The following is a 21,992-nucleotide window of genomic DNA, read 5'->3' as shown; positions in this document are numbered from 1 at the left end:
AAAATTCATTCTCCAAGAAATTTAGAAAACGGTCCCCATTTAATCTTGCAGGTAAAAAAAACATTTTTTTTCGATTTCTCTGAAACGGAGCAAAAACAAGCATATGTCTATAGGACTTTTTTTCTTAGTTTTTTACTCCTCTACACGCTCCCGAAGTTTTGCGATTTAATTTGGAAACACCCTGTATATAAAGTAAGAATAATTATAATATAAATACAGTGTAACATTTATTATATTATATGTTACTCCTATGTTATATGGCATTTATACCATATATTGTGTTTATGGGATTATTACTTAAATAATAATCAACATTTGAGAGCATTTTTCTCATTGCTATATTCTTATGAAGTTATATCGTATTAGTTTATTAAATGAGAAAATGTGATATAATATTACTGATAAGATAAAAGTACTACTGTTACCTGCCAGTATGGCGATTGTGGTTTTACTTTTCTAGGCTAAAACTACATAAGAACATTCGCGCGTTATATTACATAAATACTGATTACATAAAAACTGACGTCTATAATAATCTTTCTTTAATACATAAAAAAAATCATAACGTAACATTAAATGTTATGATGACTTTTTTGTGTATTAATGTAAAGTTTATTAATATGTACAAACTTCACTTTATGATCAGTCCTAATGCTCCGTTCTTTGTCCGTAACCAGCCCCACTCGCCATTTTTTATTCAAGAAAATACAGATTGAAGAGTAAATTTAATCAGTATACTTATTCTAATAAAACGTAATATAACTGAATGTACTTACTTACATAAAGAAATATACAAAAGAATAACATACCTCCAATTTATGTTTCTAATATTATATAATAAATAATTCACCAATGAAACATTTACTTCCAACAATTAAAATCATATAAACAGAGTACCGTCTTTTACAGTTCAATTATGGCTGTAAACTAAGCAGAATAGTAGAATATCATAAGGATTATTCCAGCTAATGCTAAATATTCATAGAAAGTTCTATTTTTATTCCCAATGTGCCCACTATTCCGGAAAAAAATCGTCACAGTAAATGTCGTTGAAATGTTCAGAATATTGTATGAATACTCCTTGTGTATATCACGAATATCACTCGCGAACGAACAGTATACTTCTCCGCCGATAGAAGGCCACAGCGGAGAGCATTTACTCGTAAACAAGAATTACTTGGGAGAGAATATAAGGAACGCAGCATTTCGTCTGTAAAATGAGTCAAAATTTGAGCTCCAAGGTGAAAGCACATGAAATATGTTCTTCATAATACAGTTGGTTTAAAAAGTAATTCAGGGACACACAAAGAGACCTGGAATTTCTGGAAAAATTAAAATTTTGTAAAATATATATGAAACATTCTCGGAATATGTAACGATATGTGTAAATGGAATTTTTAAATATTTGAATGTTGAGAGAGAGAGAGAGAGAGAGAGAGAGAGAGAGAATTTATATTCTGTAAATATTCCGGAATACTCTTAAAATGTCTTTTTATTTTTATTTTAGTAATCTTTTATGAATATTTCAAGAATATTTAACGTTAGAATTCTTAATATAATATTATACTTATAAAAATGTACTGTCCTTTTTCTCGCTGAAAGAACCAACTGTAGCAACTTATTCCTCTCATAACAACTAATCCCAATCTCTCCTATACATTATAAAACTATTGTCTTAATTTTCTACTGGGTCATCAAGTATGAAATGTTTTTCATTTCATTATTATTAATATGAAATGTCTACATGTTTTTAAAAAAATTTGAAAATTATATCATTCAATAGAGCAAATTTTCAGCTTCAAGAATCTGTTTTTTCAATTGCACGATGTGTTTTGACGGACTTATGAGCAATTAAAATCAAAAAGTTTAAATATATTTAATCCGCAATAACTCAGTAACAACAAATCTTAGGATCAATTTTAAAAAATGATTTTATAGGGAAAGCTTTGAACCCAGACAGCACAAAATACTAAAAGATAACAAAAAAAAATCTTTTTTAAGTGGTCTTTTCGAAAAGATGTCTGAAAGATGACGAAAAGACATCGTTTTTAGATTGTCTTTTGAGCAGGACGAAAAGATGTCTATAAGACATCTTTTAGTTTTGTCGAAAAGATAACTTAAAAAGGATATTTTTTCGTCATCTTTCTATGGTTGTCATTTTCGCAAAGCAAAAAGTCAACTGAAAGATATCTTTTCATATTGCCAAAAAGACAACATCGAAAAGATATTTTTCCATTATTTTGATACTTTTTATCACTCATTCGCGAACAGTACGCGGGATCGCCACCAGACGGACTGGAGTTCAGTTTCTCGTATTTGAAAATCATACAAGATAGAATAAAAAGTGTAGCATTATGAGAATCATACAAGATAGAATAAAAGGTGCAGCATTATGAGAAATTTTACTCGTGTTCTCTAATGAACACTATAAAATATTTTTTTGAAATCGAGTCCCCAAAGGGGGGATTATGTGATGAAAGATAGTGACTCTTGCACATATAGGACACGGCAAACATTGCAGGACCCAGAAATGGGATGTATATTGTCAGTCATACAATTTCATTTCGTTTTGTGTAAAAATTAATTTAGGAATTCGATGTTATTAAACGTTATATGTGCCAAAATATAAAAACTAAAAGAAGTCTTGAAGAAGACTAAAAGATATCCAAAGAAGTCATCTTTTAGTTATCATATGGATAAGACTATAAGATAACTAGCAGTGCGACATCTGTCATCTTTTAATCACCTTTTTAGACAACCTTGTGCTTTCTGGGAACTTTCACGATAGAAAGTTGAAAATTAAAAAAAGTTTTTTTTAACGCGTGACAAGCCCGAAAAGTAATAACAAAATTTTTCATTTTATCTAGCTTATAGTTTGTTACATATAAAAATTACCAAATTTATAGAAATTAAAAAAATATAGTTATCTTTCAAAAGTACAGATTTTAAGCTTTAAAAATCTTTTTTTAAATCAAAATTTTGTTTTCGTTTGTGTTTAACGAAGTTACTGCACGGAGAGAAATCTGTTACGATTTTGGTATGAACAGCCGATACTACTATCGCGTGGCATATTTCAATGCGCTAATAGCGCCATCGTTCTATCAGTTTATGTATGAAATCGTGCAATCATAGTACGAAGAAGCTCTATAAAAAAAGAGAATGAGATACGCGCACTGATCGTACCAACTTTTTACGATAACCGCACGAGCGCAGTACACATAAAGTATCCTACTAAAGCATCGTGCGAAATTCGCTCGAAACCCGTACGATTTTCGCATGGGTGCTTATCGATTTGACAGCCGAATTTCTAAACCACGCTTCCTGCATTGTGCGTCAAAAATTAAACAATATCTAAAAATGTGCTAATTAAAAAATTTATCAGGAAACAAATTCTAATGCTTGAATACATAAATCATCAAATAATTGCTATTATAATAGTATCTCTCTCTCTCTCATTAAATAAGAAAATTTACGTTCATAATCACATTATGTATGCATTTATAAAGATTTCAAATAATAGTACACAACGCGCGAATATATATTAATTTAATTATCTTTTAATAAACCTCACAATATTTGCTGCTGCAATATTTTTCACTTTCATTAATATTGTTTAATTTTTGACACACAATGCAGGAAGTGTGGTTTAGAAACTCGGCTATCAAACCGACAAGCACTCATGCGAAATCGTACCGGTTTCGAGCGAATTTCGCACGGTGAAATAGGTGCTTTAAGCCCGATCTACAATTGCGTAAACGTAATTATAAATGGTTGTGAAATGTTGTAAAGCAAAGTTTTAACCTGCTACTCCCGGTTGTAAAGTGTGTTGTGAAAGATGATTCAACTTTATCTTTCACAACTACGACTGCGTAAAACGTAAGAGTGAATCAATCAGAGTGCTGTCACGTGTCTACATTGTTATCGTCCTTTTTGTCTCGACGTATGGAAATGAGTGCGAAGTGTCTTTTTCATCCTTTATTGTGTTCATTTTATGATATATTATTTGACGAATTTATTATATTACGAATATATTATGTTACGAGTATGGAATACGGAGAAAGTGTTGTGAGCAATGCTCAATTTGAAGATGAAAGTTCGTTGAATCTTTACTCGATTGTAGATTAATAACGTATGTTGTACAACATTTACTGCTACTACTACTCCCATAACCTTACGTCTACATTTATGTAATTGTAGATCGGGCTTTATGCGTACTGCGCTCGTGCGGCTATCGTAAAAAGCTGGTACGATCAGTGCGCGCATCTCATTCTCTTTTTTTATAAAGATTCCTCGTGCTATGATTGCATGATTTCATGCATAAACCGAACGATGGCGCTATTAGCACATTGAAATATGCCACACGATAGTAGCATCGTCCATGCCAAAATCGCAACAGATTTCTCTTCATGTTGTTATTAATAGTAATTCGAAAAACGAACATTTTATACTTAACCCTTAAACTGTAACGTTCGAAAAAAAAATTACATTATTAGTAACGCCGGTCTGACAGACTGCTATCGTGCTTCCGTGCTTATCGTACTAATTTTTTATAAGTTCTTTATAATAAAAAATATATGTCTTCAATTATTATGAATACTTGTAGATGGGGAAGTGGAAGAAAAATGTTTTAATATGAAAGTTAGTAAAAAAATCTCATATATGAAAGAAATAAAATATATTTCAACGATAGCAAACATGGAATTTAAATTTAAATTTGAATAATGAAAAAAATAATTTTTCTTACGAATCTTTCTTATGCAAAATATTTAAAAAAGACTCTCTGAACTTTTAAAGACATTTGGCGTACCAGTCAAACAATGTATGCACACCTTTCGCGAGCACTGTAAACAAATTGGTATCTCACACTTTGTGCATTTATATGATGTTTTACGCTTCAAATTTATAATCACATAACGTGCATGTTTGTCTTTTTCGAGGATATCAATTCGTACATTATGGGTGTTTGTCTGTGGCTTATTTACTGATATTAAAGTATCTTTTACCACATTAAGTTCTTTATAATTTTTTGGGCGCAATTGTCGAGTTTCCATACTGTTAATAAAAGAAGTTTGAAGTTAAAAAAATATTTTAACTTCAAAATATAATAATAAAATATAACTCTACAAATTATAAGCATACCATAAATAAGAGTTAAAACATGTAAATAAGACGTAGATGAAGAAATACATATATGATCAATATTGCGGAAAAGTAACGTAAACAATATTCCCGGTCTGTGGGACCACTATAATTTTACAACTATCCCATATTATACGTTCACAGCGAAAGACAACAGAACCACCGCAATGCTTGGTGGGAACAAATAATATACGAAGGTACTATGAGTTTAAAGTGCGTCTAACGAATGTCAAGGAAATTATTGACAAGTAAAGTTTTAATAGCGGTCGAATCTGTGAGACCGGCGTTACGGTTAAAAGGTTAATGACCTGATAATTTATCAACTACATAGGTCATTAACAATATTTATAGCCACCCAGGTAGCATCTATTGGTTCATATACGTTTTATATATATTTTCTAAACGTATCTAATGTTCTACAAACGTTTAAGAAGCGTATATAGAACCAACAAGTGCTCTACTGGGGTAATCACTTATTACAGTTAAGTTTTAAGATTCAAAAATCATTGAATTATTGATTTATATTAAGAAATATTATATTAAGAAATTATGCTACAGATATACAATCTCGCTCGCTTTCGTTCTCAATATATACGCGATCACTAATGCGATTTCACGGACGCGTACATGTGCAATAACGAAGGCTTAGGTCAGCCTTTCATGTGCGCACGCTGCGACTGATTACGTCTTGTCCACACACGATTCGCATTAATTCAGTTTGTCGCTTATATTTTTGCATTCATCACACCCCTCTCAAGTTTCCGTTTCTGATTGCATTTTCGATTTTGATGCGAGTTTCAGTTATAGAAACAAAATTTAGTGGAGAATTTATTATTTTTTTCTCATTATTATCTCGTAATTATTAAATTATTTCAATTTTACAGTTACTAATTTCTTTTATTATAGATGAGGAATTTAAGAATTTGAGGATTTCGTGGGTTTAGGAAAATAGGAAGCGAGGAATCTAAATATGTACTAATCCAATAATATATAGGAACCTCTCGTTTCTGAGCTAATTTCGGGATCGCTACGCGTTATACATGAGAACCAGGCTTAAGACTTAGTCTCGACGGAGTTTCCGACATCGACATCGAGAAAGGAATAGGGAGATGGGTGAAAAGGGGGGAGGGGAGGAAGAAGTCGCGGATTAGTTTCGCTCGCACGTGTGTTCGCTGAGAACTCAATCTAGAGATTCGGTTTGCAGTTCGAGAGACGCGGGATGACGTTGCGACGACGTCGTCGACATCCCTTATAATCGACAGAGAAAGAGAGAGAGAGAGAGAGAGAGAGAATAGTCTAATTATGAAATTCTTAATCAATCGTCTCAATTTGTTTACAACTTTGTAAACTTGAGAAGCCTCAGATTTAATAATTTATTGGTCATAGGAGGATATCACTATTTAATAAAACAAAACATCAGAAAGAATACTTTGAAAAATTTGCAATTAAAGTTTCAGAAGAGGATTATTTTTCATTTTAGACATACTTTGTCATATTACAACTATAATTTGTGTGAAGTTTTATTATGATCAAAATTAAGTATATATCATTAGAATATTTAACCCTCAGAAGAATTATTTAGTAATTGTTATTCTTAATAAGATATTTATAGTTAAATATAAGATTTATTGCGGAAAAGCTGTAAATTAGATCATTGACAATTTATTAAATAGTTTTCTATTATGTTTATTTAAACTTAATTGGAATTTTTTTTAATCGCTATATACGAATATATCTGATGTCAAAATTTATAAATTCAAAATTATAAAAGATATGTATACATAAATTTTCACAACGAATATTTTTTTAATTTTGATGTCAGTCATATTGAACCCATCATTTTGAATTTGTCAATTTTGACATCATATTCGTATTTTAGGGCTAAAGAAACTCTTAAATTTAAATACATGTAATTGACAACTATATATATGTTTGATGAAATATTAATGTAACCTAAGTCACAGCTTTTTCGGAATAAACCCTATATTTTCATATCATATTTTCTTAACCATAACCCATAATGAACACTAAAAGGTACTTGTTTTAAACTAACCTTGAAGTAAAGTAATATTAAATATCAAATATAGAGTTACATTACGAAATACATCTAGCATTTTGCAATTTTAAATGTAATATATACATACAATAAAATATATAATATATACTTTTATGTATTTGATAAGTTAAGTGAATTTTAAGTTCTAAATTGTAAATTATAAAAATATGTATCAATAAGATAATTATATATTATGTGATTTAACTATAATATATAACGAATATAATTTATGACGGTGAAAAACCTTTGCATAGAAATGTCGCATCTACTTTCCACCTCCAAGAAAAATGAAGAAGCATCATAGCAGAGTTTTTACTGCATACTAACCATTCAGTGACACGATATAAATATCTCGGAGTTATCTTCGGACTGACATTCAGGCCCAAACGTTTTGAATATGGAAGGAGATGTGATTTTACATGACATTTTAAATAACCTGAGAAAAAATGTTGTTATATATATAACATTTTTTCTCAGGTTATTACCCTTTAGAATTATTTTCGTTTTAATTTAGATCGATGATCACATCTCCTTCCATATTCAATAACACACATATTATATAAATATATAATTATATATAAAATATGTCAATTTTATATATAATTACATATAATTTTATATAATTTTACACATATAATTATATATCAGAGTTGGTAAAAATTAATGTTTTTTTTTTAAATAAAATATTGTGTTTCTTCTTAAATATGTTTTTAATGCTTCAAATATGCTTTAAACAGTACTTAAAAAAACATTTAAAACATCAACTAAGCATGTTTTAAACTGTTTAAAACACGTTTAAAACATGTTTTTTTACCAATTCTGTTATATAGTATATAAAACAATTTTTTCCCGGAAAAAGAAATTAATACATTAATTTGATTACAAATAAATCAGTACCCAATATAAATAAATCAATAAATAAAAATAATAAAATACATTAATTAAAATTAATATCAAAATAAACATGGCATTAATCTACAAATCAAAATGATTTTTAAAATTATAAATCTATTGTCTATTCAAATCTTGAAAACAGTAATATCGAAATGTGACTATAAGGACGTTTCAGCAATGCTACGATAAAATGATTTATTTAGCAAAAGTAGCGGATTTTTATTGGAAACACGTCGTAACTGGATATCGACAAGTACTCAGATTTTAGGTTGGGGTAGAAATGGAATTGGGAGCAGGGGTATAGCAGTGAGAAAGCCATGAGATGAATTTTAATAAAAAACTGCCGATGTGCTCCGTAATAAGTTACTCAGTTTAAGCTTATGCAATTGAAAGTTTTTTCCGTTCAAAAATGATTTAATAACGAACTCTACAAAGTATTTTTTGTAACTTAATAATAATTATCTCTAAAAATTTCATGTGTTAATTATGATTTAATTATAATACAAAATTAAATGTAAAATAAAATACAAAACTTATTATACAGAGTATAATTAAAATAAAGTAACAAACTTCAAAGCCGAGCTCCCACAACAAGACATGAAAAAAAGTTTATATGTTCGCAAAACTCACTGTTACTAAGATACAGCTCAAAATGTTTCCTAATAAGGGAAAATAAGAAAGTAATGCTCATTATTTAATATTATTTATTTTCAACTTTCAATTATAAAAATGTTCGAAATATTTCCCATTTGATTTAATATACGTTTAGACACTTCGGATTATGGACTGTCGCATTCTTTCAAAGATCCCGGAGCAATTGCAAATGGTGTCACGAGCATCAAAGATGCGTTGGCGTAGCATATCTTCATTGGCGATTGGAACTATATAAGAACTTCAAGTATTTCCACTAAAGACATAGGACGGTATTCATAGTCCCAACAATTTTTATCAGTACTTAAAAACAATCCGACAATCCTCAAAGGGTTCAATATTTACTTCAATTTCATAATTCTAATTTATAACTTAACGAAATTTGCATATTTAAAGTATGTGAAAGACAAAGAGATAGTGCGATAGAGGAAAAAGGTGAGAAACGAACGTGTTTTTATAAACGTGAATGTGTTCGATATCAGTAGGCGCCCCGCACGTAAAGCGCCCGCATTATACCGTGAGCGCCGCTCCTGTCCGTCTCCTGTACGAGGCCCGTGATACGCTATCTATTTCCTCTTGTAATTTGAAAACTAAGCTTCAGACAAAATTTTCGTAAAGGAAAAGTCGTCTTAGAATTAAGTCAGAAATACGTCTTTTTAAGGATACCTGGGTTATTCCGGATCACCCTGTACATCGACGCCTGAGCCGTAAAAGGTGCTATATCTAAAAAAAAAAAACATAAAGAAAGGTCTATGTCAAGAAATGAATGAAAGGCGATCTATTTCTCATAAAGCATGAAGATCGGTCTATATCGGAACGCATACGAAGTACGATTTATATCGAGAAAGCGAAAAGAACGGTTCAAGTTGTATGAAATTAAAGAAGAGGTTAAGTCGTGCGCTTCTTGGTAGAGGGATAAATGGAATGAAACTGGCGTCGCGTGAAAAGTCGTAAAATATGTATATTTTAAAACAGGAAATGTTTATTTTATGTAAGTAGTGAAAAGGAGACATCTTTTTTTCAAACTTTTTTTGTTAATAACTTTTTAATCAATAACGAGCGACGGAAAAGGTCAATAACCTTGATCTCCTTGAAGGTACAATCTAAACTTGCCAATATTTGATATTTTAACACCTCACATAAATTCATATTTGTACACCAAACGTTTATATACAAGGTGCCCTAGAATGACTGCCAAATATTTCGCGTGCTGATAGAGCGTACTACACTGAGTCGAAAGTCCTCTACTATTTTGCAATGTTCGCAATTCTCTGCTTCACAAACACAAATTCATTTCTTCAAAAACATAAATTCGTTGCTTTAAAAACACAAATTCACTATTTTATAAACAAATTTACTGCTTTAAAAACACAAATTCACTGCTGATGCGTGTGCTTAAAGTAGTGTTTTTGAGGCAATGAACTTATGTTTTTAAAGCAGTCAATTTTTGTTTTTAAAGCAGTGAATTTATGTTTTTAAAGCACTAAATTTGTGTTTATGAAGCAAAGAATTTGTGTAATTAAAGCAGAACGTATACCATAGCGCTATATTGAGTCGAAATGACAGATATCTTAATCTCTAAAGTCTTGAACTTTAACGCTTAACTCGATTCACGAGGCCGACAGCCGCATTTTTCAGCTCTTATTGAGATACGATAATCGCGATACTGAAAAACTTGATTCACATAAAGTTACACGGTGAGTCTCGTGCTAATCGCTACGCGTTCTGTTAGCGCCGAGATATTATCGTGTCTCCTGATAAAGAATTTACAACGTCATTACCAAATTGTTGTTATAACAAAGTAACAATCAAAAATAACGACGTTACAAGTAATGCGTACTTCCTTTCTTTGATGTATATTACTAATTTGTATACATAATGCCTGTATAATTTCAATATACATTTCATGTTAATACAAACGTGTAGTATTGTAGAAAAAAAATTCTTTTATTGCAGAAAAAATAGCACCACTTTGGAGAAATTCCATTTTCAAATCTCGAGGTTGCAATTATACTCCGAAGATTCAAAGTATGTGGACCAATTACTTCATGAGATGGCGACCAAGTCGATTCTTCATGTCGGTGAGTAGAATAATAGGTAAAACTACAGAAAAGGGGAGTAACCGCCGATGACCTTGACCTTGACATGTGTTGTTAAGGTCATCATCCTGAGTGACTTTCAATAGGTTTTAGCCATCGCTCGTCATTCATTAAAAGAGTTATTAACAAAAAGTTTGAAAATAATATTTTATTTCTGTTACATATAATATTAAAAACTATGCTATATCCTTCCTTGCTTACGTAATGACTTTTCACGCGAAGCAGCTTTCACCCCACCTCCACCCCTGCTTTAGGGGACGACTTCCATACGAAGAGACTCTCACCTCACCTCTCCCTATGGGGTGTACGACTTCCATGCGAAGCGACTCCCATCCCACCTTTCCCCCTATCAAGGGGCAGTTGACTTTCCATGCAACTTGGCGAGATGGGATGGAACTCGCTTCGCATGGAAAGTCGTGTGTCAAGGTCATCGGCGGTTGCTCCCCTTTTCTATAGTTTTAACTAATATTTTTATTTATATTGAATTATGAGTGATAATAGTTTTATGCCCATCCTATATTATAGTTTTAACATTTATGGAATAGACTTAACAAGAAGATCTTTACATAATAATGATACTACAAATTTAAACAAAATGAGAAAGCAAACATTGATGAAGACAAATGAATAAAACTTTTATTGTAACAATTAAAATTCTGTTCCATTTCTATCAATTGAGAATTAAAAAAATTTATTTAATTAGCTATGATGAAGAAATAGATAATTATATGGTCTAACTACCCATATAGCACAGAAAGTTTTCAGAAATATCTCAGAAATATTTCAACTGAAAAGTGAAACATTTCGTAAAAATTGAGAAATATGTCTGAGACAGCTCTGGAATATCAAAATGTCCGCGATTCTTGCACATAAAATCTGTTGAAAAATTGATGAAATATTACAGAAAGAATCTGCAATCTTTTTGAAATGTTACCAAAAAATTTTTAGTGTTTCAAAAATGATATTTAAATATATACTTGATTGATACTTAAATAATATTTAAATTTATTATGTCGACATATAATAAATTTAAATATTATGTAAGTATCAATTAAACATATATTTAAATATCATTTCTGAAGTAAGTACTTAAAATTTATTAAGAGTTTTGTAATCTGTTTACAGATTACAAACTTGTTGAAATAAACTTAAAGTATTTCTCAAAAATGGTAATTATATCGCTAACTATTTTGATTAATTAATCACATTATAATGAATAAGCACATATACAATTGATCTTCAATAATTCTTTTCTCAAATACTATCAACTTTACACTGCAAGAGACAAAAATTGTTTATTTTCTTTTCATAGAACTTTAAGAATTTTTTCAGAATTTTTTATCAACCTTTTAGTATTGCATTTTCATATTATCAATTATTTTTACCAACATGAGAAAATACGGTATTAAAAAATTCTGAAAAAAATCTCAGAACTCTTTATGAGAAGAAAATAAACAATTTTTGTCTCTCGCTGTTTTTTTGTAAAGTTGATAGTATTTGAGTAAAAAATTATTGAAAACCAATATTCAGCGATTTAGTAAATAATATCTTATTAACTATCACGAAAATGATACAGGACTTTTTGACTCACTGTCAGTTTAGTCCGCTTTACCTGCCTACAAGCGGCAGAATTATCAAACATCCTATATACATAGATAATATGTTACATAAAATTTACAGATTTCTCTTATTATTCAATTTGTATTAATTAATAATAGTTTAATACACATTCCTGATCACAAAATTGCTAATAGCGGCGTATGTATACTTATTCAATAATATATTGTCACACAATATGGCGACTTGCTCGGACAAACCTAGTTCTATTTTTCGCTAGATATATCGATTTCACAGTCCCGACTGTTAATCTCGTGAATATTGCATATTTAATTCAGACCACAGACGACGGACGTTTTATTATTTGACCGCGACGAATCCTCGACGAATTATTGACTCATGTTACTTATTGAAGATTTTTTTATGATACAAGCTCTTCTCTCTCTCTCTCTCTCTCTCTTTCTCTTTCTCTTCTCTCTCTCCCTTTCTCCTCTTTGAAGAATCACTAGTTTAAACATATAAATATTATTATCTCTCTATACAGTGAATTATTTTAATTACAATGTGCAGTAACGTGAGTTCTTCTTTATAAATTCAATTATATTTTGTTTTATATCAAACGATTTTTTCCTTATTATATTCATAAAAAAGTAAGATATTAACGAGAAATAAACGTTTTATGTCAAAATAAAATATGTAATCTCTTTAAAAATTGTTAACTAGATTGGATCTTAATTGGATTATTTTATTATTTGTGTTTATATATAAAGAATATTCTCTTAAAGTGAATCAGTGACTTCATTGCTACACTTATAACTGATGTAATCATCAGCGAATATTTACTGCCTTTCAATAATAATACACTGATTCATTTTTAAAGAGCAAGAGAAAATTAAATGTATGTAAAAAAATCATACGGTTTCATTTAAAGGAATGTCTGTCTAATTAATCATATTAATACTTTTTAAAAAATGCATATTACAAAAATTTGTTTTATGCATTACCTTTCTCTTCAAACTGTAAAACTTCCATTTAAAATATTTTTAAAGATGAAAAATAATTGAAATATTTAGGATAATTCATTAAAATATTCACCTTATATAACTTCACCTTATATAATTAATTACACGTACTGTAGTATAACCAATAGCTACACTAATTATAATATATATTTGATATTTGATATATTCAATATACATATTTAGAAATGTATTATTATTATATTAATGTTATAGTTTCACATCAATTTTCGTTTTGTACCAGGTGGTATAAAATAATAATTGTTAGCTAAATACGTTTACAAAAAGTGCCAAAGATCTAAAGATTTATTATGATTTTTTGTTATAGTTCAAAAAGACGGTGGTACACAATTAAAACTAGTTATTGATTACGGCGACAACATGCAGGCATTGTTTAAACCGATGCGGTAAGTATAAACGTTAATACGTATTATATTTAATATTAGTATTTCTTATTCTTTCGCCTTAAACTAAAATATTATATTAATACAATGATGAGATATTAAAAAATTTTATCTAAATAAAATGTACGTAGCTTTATATAAGTACTGATGACATATTAGAAAGTAAATATGAATATAAACATAATTTACAATAAACATCTCAGCGCGCATAAGGCAGCTTCTATAACTTGGAATAAGATTGCACAGATCTGTTCCCTGCTCATGTGCGTGCGTGCGTGCGTGCGTGCGTGCGTGCGTGAATGCATGCGTTCAGTTTTTAACCAAAATCTTTAAAAGTCCGAGTTGTCTCAGATGGCGTTATAGCATGTCATATGGTACATTGATCCATATCTAGGATTTTATACAAATGCATTTGATGTGTAACAGGCGTCCCAGAATGTTGGCCACAGAAGAAGGATTTCAATTATGTTCTTCAATGATTTTCTCCTCACCCCGAAAACCTCTTTAAAATAAAAAATCTTAAGGCTTGGACGTAACAAGATTACAGTGGAAAAAAAAAGAATCTTGGCGTGCGTAGGTCACATTAATTGCATTTCCATGAATATATTATCTGTCAACACTGCATTGTGAAACACTGTATTTGCATTATGAAAAAGTTAAAATAATAGATATATTATATTATATATATATGTATATATAGATAGATAGTGACATATAATATGTGAGACATGAAATTCTTTATGTCCTGTTAATTTAATATAGGGTAACTCCGGTAAATACGCCGCGCTGGGATTCACGCCGCAGAAGTCAGAAAAAATAGAAGGAGTGTAAGGAGGTTTTCTCGCAACTACTCTGTTACATGCCTTTATGTTATATTAGTATTGAGTTATAATTTCAGCTTCTTACTGTTAATGTTAATGAAAATATTGTGAGTTGAATCGATTTGTCACTGTAATAAGTAGCATCATCATAAATTATAATCTACATAAAACGATTGCTGTTAGCATAGGGCGTGTAAAAGACCTAGTGGTTACTTTATGATACATACGTGTAGAGGAATAGTAAAGCATATTGTATAACAAAATACAAGTGCTTTGCTTTCGTATTCTTTGTTTAGTTTGTTGTCTTCTACATCCCACCTGTTTGAGATATACGGCATTTTTAGTAGGCGGAATTTATGCTTTGGACATAAATCCCGCCAAAGTGCGTAGATTGAAATCAGTGCACTAAATGTAATAAACGCATTACATGAAATATGTACCACTTGTCATAACACTTATACATATATAGGAAGATTGTAATTATTATTTATTACTTCATATACATATTTATCACTTTTATTCCTTAATAAAACTGTATAAACGCATTTTATAAGTTATTGTATTATTTTACATCTTATTTATATGCATTATTTGTAAATTCTTCATGAGCCGTACATATCCCCCTTACTCCTATAGGAATTCCCACCTCTGGGATATATGGCAAAAATGCAAGGGTTTCAAAAAGTTTATTTTTTAATACGAAAAATAAATATTTCGGATTTCTAATATTTTTTTTATAGTAGTACACAGTACAAAGTTTTTATTGATATAGTTCATTTATTTTACACATAGTAAATAATACTTAATAAATTAAGTTTTTGATAGGTGCGGCGTATATACCGGCGTACCCTATAAAAATTCAAGCGCTCATATAGTTTATTCTTCCTATCAAGCGCCGTACGTTTATTCTTCCTATTTGTAATATTTTGAATTGATTTTCTCGTACAGGTGAACGCGTATATGCATGCATGTACATATATTCTAATTAGATATCATTATAGCACAAATTAGGAACAATTGCATGCAAATTACGAGCGAGAGGTTAGCTTCTATGACCCGTGTGAACGATGGCGGTGAAACCACAGAATGTCGCAAAGTTCTTGGCGTATCTTGGGATCACAGGCAGACAGCGCGTAAAATTATTTGGGCAGTTTGTCGGTACAACGGCGCCGTGAGATGTTACCATGATAGCATCCAAGTTAACATTAAAGTATTGCTCAAATCGCTGTTTTAAATTCATACACAATCTATACGCAAATTTGCATTTCTTTCTACTTAGGTTACTAGAATTTATTTTAAATAAATTAAAATTCAGATTTAAATAAACGTTTAAAAATAAACGATTAACAATTTGGATATATTTCATAAAGTAAATGAAATAAAAAAATAATCCCTTATAAACCAACTCAACTATTGTTTTAATGTTTGTAACTTCTAAGTTACATTTACATTTATAATAAAAATATCTTAAATAAAAATGTTCTCCTTCTTTGCATATAAAATCTAAAAGTATAAAGTTTTATATAGGATTTTTCATCCAAAATTTCAAAATGGATTTCTTCCTTCTAAAACGAAGGCAAAAACAAAAGATAATATACAATAATTTTATCATCGCAGGATATTTTTTATCTTTTGCACATTACCTACTTTTTAATGATAGAATCTTAAATCTTAAATCAATTTAAAGTTGATTTCTTTTTAGTGTGAAAATGGAAAATTAATTTCTCAATTCTTAACATCATTGTAATTACGTTAAAATTCAAAAATTTACATTTTTTTTATTAATCGCTTATAATTTAAAAATTATTAATGTAACGGTACCAGTCAGTAAATGGTTTTTACTTTAAATTAAGGCAATTTTCTTTAAAGAATTGATAGCTAAAAGAAATGTGCAAAAAATGACATTTTATATACATTATATAATATTTGGTAACACGCGAGCACACACACATGAGTTGAGGGTAAACCATAACCACTAGAAATGAGAAAATAAATTCTTAGTCTATTTAATCTTGTTCCCCCAAAATATAAACATTTTCGTGTTTCAATAATTCTTGTTATATATATTATATATTGTATTATCATAACGTTCTAGAAATTATATATTTCTGTAACGACATTATGCTCAATGTGTAATAAGAATGATTAAAGTACAAAAAAAGTAAATGAATAAATAACATGAAACTTATATACATATTTTAAACGTAAACTGTAAGATAAAATATGTTAATTTAACATACAGAGTAACTAGAAAGTCGCGGACCAATGAAATATACAGTTTATTTTTCGAATATAATTTCGAATATAATAAGTATGGACAAGTGTGAGTAAATAACTACGCGATAATCAGTTCTTCTTCTTCTTTTTATCATTAGGATTATGTCCTACAGTTACATACTTCTGTTCTCTTGACCTTCTTGCGAGGTAGAAGTTCAGCTCTCGGGCAAAATCGTGATATAAAGACAAGGATATGCTCATTACGTGATAACCCACTGAGCAATCAAAGTGACGTCACACTCGGAGCCAATTAGATCGTCCGAATGGTTCGATTAAACATGGTAGCCCCTGGTCCTTAATGTTTGTATCCGGAGAAACATGATTTCAGTAAAAACGCATAATTGAGTTTGTTTTCCTCTTTAATTATGAATATTACATATGTAATGTCTTGTTCCGTGAAAGGTTGTGGCAATTATTTTCGGAAAACAAAATTGCTTAACGGGAACAGCATAAAATATTTTTCGTTTCCAAAAGATTTTATGATCGCAGCTAAGTGGGTTGTAGCACGCGGAAAACAAAACATTAACATCAAAGAAGGTTAGATTTTTTATTTCTTGTAAATGTATAAATGTAACGAAGTAAACTATATATAATTTTGCTCGTGTTCAGCTATGATATGTTCTCAACACTTCGATGCATCATGCTTCATATTGCCGTCGAAAGAAAAGTACAAGATATTTATTAGTTAAGTTACAGAATATTTTTATTATATATATAGTTTATAAAATATTATTTTAAAACAGAGTTTTCCTATAAACTCGAAATAAAAATGATATATCTGACAAGCATGCTGCTAACAGAAGCTATTTGGAAACAGCAGTTTTAAATTTACCGCTTATCTGTGATGTCACACTTTGACAATTTTGATTGGTCGCATGCGTATAGCATGCACGTGAGCATACCCTTGTCTTTATACCATAGGCAAAATCACCTTTTGGGTGGTCTTCTGAGGGGTCGTCTAAAAGTAGGAATCTCCGATCTTACTCATTTTATTAATCGATCGGGCCCCATCCTGTCCACATGTTCTCTCCGGCGACGTCTCCTCGATCTCATGAATCTCATCACGTCTTGAATTTCGCATTCCTCTCGTATATCCTGACTTCTCTTTCTGTCTCTTAGTATTACATCTTTTATGCTTCTGAGTAGCTTCATTTCCGCTGTTCGCGTTAGTCTCCGTTATCGCGGTTTCGGCTCTGGTTTCAGCAGCATAGGTCAGTATTGGACGTATGTAGGTTTTATACATATATTCTTATTTTATTGTCGATCGACATATACTTGTTATTCCATATCACTTCCCTTAGGTAACCTTAGATATTTGCGCGGCGTTGTTGACTTGAGTGTTTACTTTCTTTGAAAGGAAGTTCCTATTGCTTGTGGTCTCTGTTTTGAGATACTTAAAACTCATGACTTGTTCAATGATCCTATCATATGTCTGTCACACAAAAGTGTCGTCTGCATATCTGAAAGAAAAATTATTATTTTTAAGAAATGTATAGATGGATTTAAAATGCACTAAAAGCAAGCTATTACGCATCTACTTACTCTAAAATTTAGACCGTACGTGCGAGAACACAATCGATAAACTAGAAGACTATATCGGTCGAAGCTGGATCTTTAATGCTTAAATAATTGAATGTGAATTATATACTATATAATTCACATTCAATTATTTAAGCATTAAAGATCCAGCTTCGACCGATATAGTCTTCTAGTTTATCGATTGTGTTCTCGCACGTACGGTCTAAATTTTATATGCATGTACATATGTACATGCATACATACCGTATTTCACAATAAATAATTTGTATATCACAAATTAAATTAAATTGACAAACAATTCTTAATAATTTGATGCAATCAATCAGGCATCACATTAGAAAAATGTTAATGTGCTGAAAAACTGTAATCAAATTAAGCGCGCAGTTCGAATGACTACAAATATGGTATATATGCATGTACATATACAGTATACATACATATCACTGGATGCATTGAATGGTATTTTATATTTTAAATGCTATGCACATTGCATTGTAGAGGTATATCCAGACGAACTTGCATAACCGTATAAACATAGTATGTATAAAGAAAATTATCCAATCGCATTTCCATTATAAATACATGCATGTAAAATATTTAGATAATTTTCTTTATGCATATGTTTATGCGGCTGTATAAATTCGTCTAGATAGACCCTAAGCATTGTTTATTTAGCTTTTATATAACGAGTATCACATTATTATTTACCAATTCTGTAACGTCTAATGATAATATTTTTATCATTATATATAAGTATATATATATATATATAGAATGCAAATTTTTTATATACTGGTGTTTCAGAACACCCATACACCCCACTTAAAAACGAAGGAATGGTTATTTGGAAAAATGTTTCAGACAAAAGTTGTTAGGGATCAAGTAATGCATTACATGGATATATGCGATTAATTTTGTCAATCAAGGTCGACTTGAATTTTTTAAGTGGGAACTCATATCTTTTATTGCATATTCTTGTAGTTTACCTCAAGACGTTTTTGAAACTCGCACGGTCGGTTTTACATTTCTTCGGAGTGTTTGATTAAAATTTCCGACCGTGCGACCTCCATGCAGTACATCTTGACGGGTAATGACGCACATGATATATCATTTTAGCCTTTTTTAATATTCGATGAACAACAATAAAATAATACACAATAAAATAATACATGTGCATCATACATAAAACGGAACGCACTCATGGAAAATCACAGAAAGTATTTACAAAGAAGTTCATTTTCTTTTAAACCTTATCTAAGGGGATACTGGAGTGACAGCCAAACTTAATCGATAGTACACATTTTTTAAATTCCAAATGAAAAATTTCGATAGTAGTGACATCTTTAATTTATTTCTTACATTATTATTCTATCTCACTCAAACGCATACATCTGTCCTTATTTAACATATTGCAACGCCATCTCTTGCAAGATTGAACAACTACTGCTAGACATAATTACTGCTTTGTTTATCATTCCGAGTCTTTGCTCAGCATTCGTAATTTATAGATCGATATAAATCTTTCTTTTAAAGCTTTTAATCTTTGTTTTATAAACTCGGTATTGTTTGTGCACAAAACGCTGGGTGCTGAACTGTTGTTTTATCCATAGGAGCTATAAAACTTTTGTATTAAGCAAACATCTACGTAGGTGACAGCTCTACGTGTTGAAAAAAATTTAAGTTTTTTTTCGATTTTAGTATAAAGTCCATTGCAGCACTTCCGAATTTTGTCTACTTTAATCCTATGAAAGAATTTTTGATTCCGTTAAGTAAATTCGGAGATTTATATCAATGTGCAATGTCCCAACAATTTGATCAATCCAACATCCCCTTAATGAGAGCCCCTAGAGCTGAGATACACTATTGTTTTAATGTTGTAATGTATTGTTTTCCGAATTTCTTCGTCTATCACGTTTAGAAGTAGAATACAATGCTGTATAAAACATCCAAAAATGATGGGACTTACAATTGCGTATAACCAGTACAACGTACAACAGCTAGTGCGCTGCTGTTATAGCAGCATTGGCAGCGACACGTTGAAGAAACAGTAACGAGTCAAATCACATTTGTGTGTAACTATAAACTTATTAAATGTGTAACTATAAACTTAGCTATGTGTGCTTAAGTATTGTAACTACAAAGCATTTTCTGTAATGTATGTGCATGATGATAAAGAATTTAGGAACGTTTGATATTTTTTTAGCTACCTGTACTAATATACGTTTTTAATTTCAGCTAATGAAGTTTTATGCCACAGTGAATGTTTTTTATCTGTAATAGCTAGAGCTTAGCAATAACACTAAGGCAGTAGCTCTTACAGCTAAGTTTAATTCAGCTATTGAAATTTAGCTGCTATTGCCAAGTTATTTTTTTCCGTGTATATTCGTCATTCTTCCTTCGCGATATACTGTGAATGTTTGAGAGTGCAAGAAAAGTAAGAACGAGCTAAAAACGAGCTAAAAATGGACTAAAGGCGGTCCATAATATGACGTGTAAAAACAATAAAAAAATTTTTTAAAGGCCTTATTTGATTTTTTAAAATACCGCAACTGATAAAATTTTATTCGAAACAATAATATCTACAATCACTTCTCTCACTTGGATTTTTTCCACTGACGGAGTTATATGGATTGGATTATATACAAGCGCAATTATATAAGTGATGTCCGGAGCGCACGCTTTGAGCCATACGAAGAACACTCTTGAATAGTTAGCCCACTTCATCATCCTCTTCCTATTGTACCATTTTCTTTCTTTTGTAGCATTTTTCTAGTAAATGATATGACACACACGCCATTGTTCTACATTTTCAGACATGAGTGCCTTCAGCCTCGATATATATTTTCATTATATTTTCTTATAGCTTACCATGAGAGCTTTTCAAAACACTAATAAAATATAATAAAATATTTTTTTCATTAAGTATTTTTCGAGTTATAAGGTTCGAAAGTTATAGTACAGTCGGCATTAGCATTACGCAAGTTATCCGATCGACGATTATTCCTTTTATTTCCATTTTTACATTAAAAATTCATTTTTACGTGAAAATAAGAGGTACAACCTCCAGTGACCTTGACAAATATTATTCAAGATATGATTCTGAACAACATTCGAGAGGTTTTAGCAATCGGACACCTTGCGTAATGCTAATGCCGGCAGTACTGTAACTTTCAAGCCTTATAACTCGAAAAGTACTTATTGAAAAATAACTTTATTATAGTGTTTTGAAAAGCTCTTGACACTAGCTATTAAATTCTGTCATCAAAAGTAGGGTGTTCCATTTAAAGAAATCAATTTGATCTTGACCTGACCTTAACGACGCCACACAAGGTCAAATCAATAGTACTTTTTGTCGGCATTAGCATTACGCAAGTTATCCGATCGACGATTATTCCTTTTATTTCCATTTTTACATTAAAAATTCATTTTTACGTGAAAATAAGAGGTACAACCTCCAGTGACCTTGACAAATATTATTCAAGATATGATTCTGAACAACATTCGAGAGGTTTTAGCAATCGGACACCTTGCGTAAT

At 30.5% G+C, this 21,992-nt stretch overlaps 1 protein-coding gene across 1 annotated transcript in view; it reads left to right on the top strand.

Moving 5' to 3' along the window:
* The window catches only part of LOC108724193 (extracellular serine/threonine protein CG31145-like), a 61,188-nt gene that overhangs the window by 5,404 nt on the left and 33,792 nt on the right, over positions 1–21,992 (top strand). Inside the window, exons 2-3 of the mRNA XM_018450428.1 lie at positions 10,697–10,821; positions 13,744–13,822. Of these exons, the coding sequence (XP_018305930.1) occupies positions 10,794–10,821; positions 13,744–13,822 (107 nt within the window). The 5' untranslated portion in view covers positions 10,697–10,793. The remainder of the gene's footprint in view (positions 1–10,696; positions 10,822–13,743; positions 13,823–21,992) is intronic.

This window comes from Mycetomoellerius zeteki, unplaced genomic scaffold, assembly GCF_001594055.1.
Source record: "Mycetomoellerius zeteki isolate Tzet28-1 unplaced genomic scaffold, Tzet1.0 scaffold28, whole genome shotgun sequence".
In the NCBI taxonomy this organism is placed as follows: domain Eukaryota; kingdom Metazoa; phylum Arthropoda; class Insecta; order Hymenoptera; family Formicidae; genus Mycetomoellerius; species Mycetomoellerius zeteki.
Note: the sequence above shows the minus strand (reverse complement) of the source record. Positions and strands in the feature narration are given on the sequence as shown.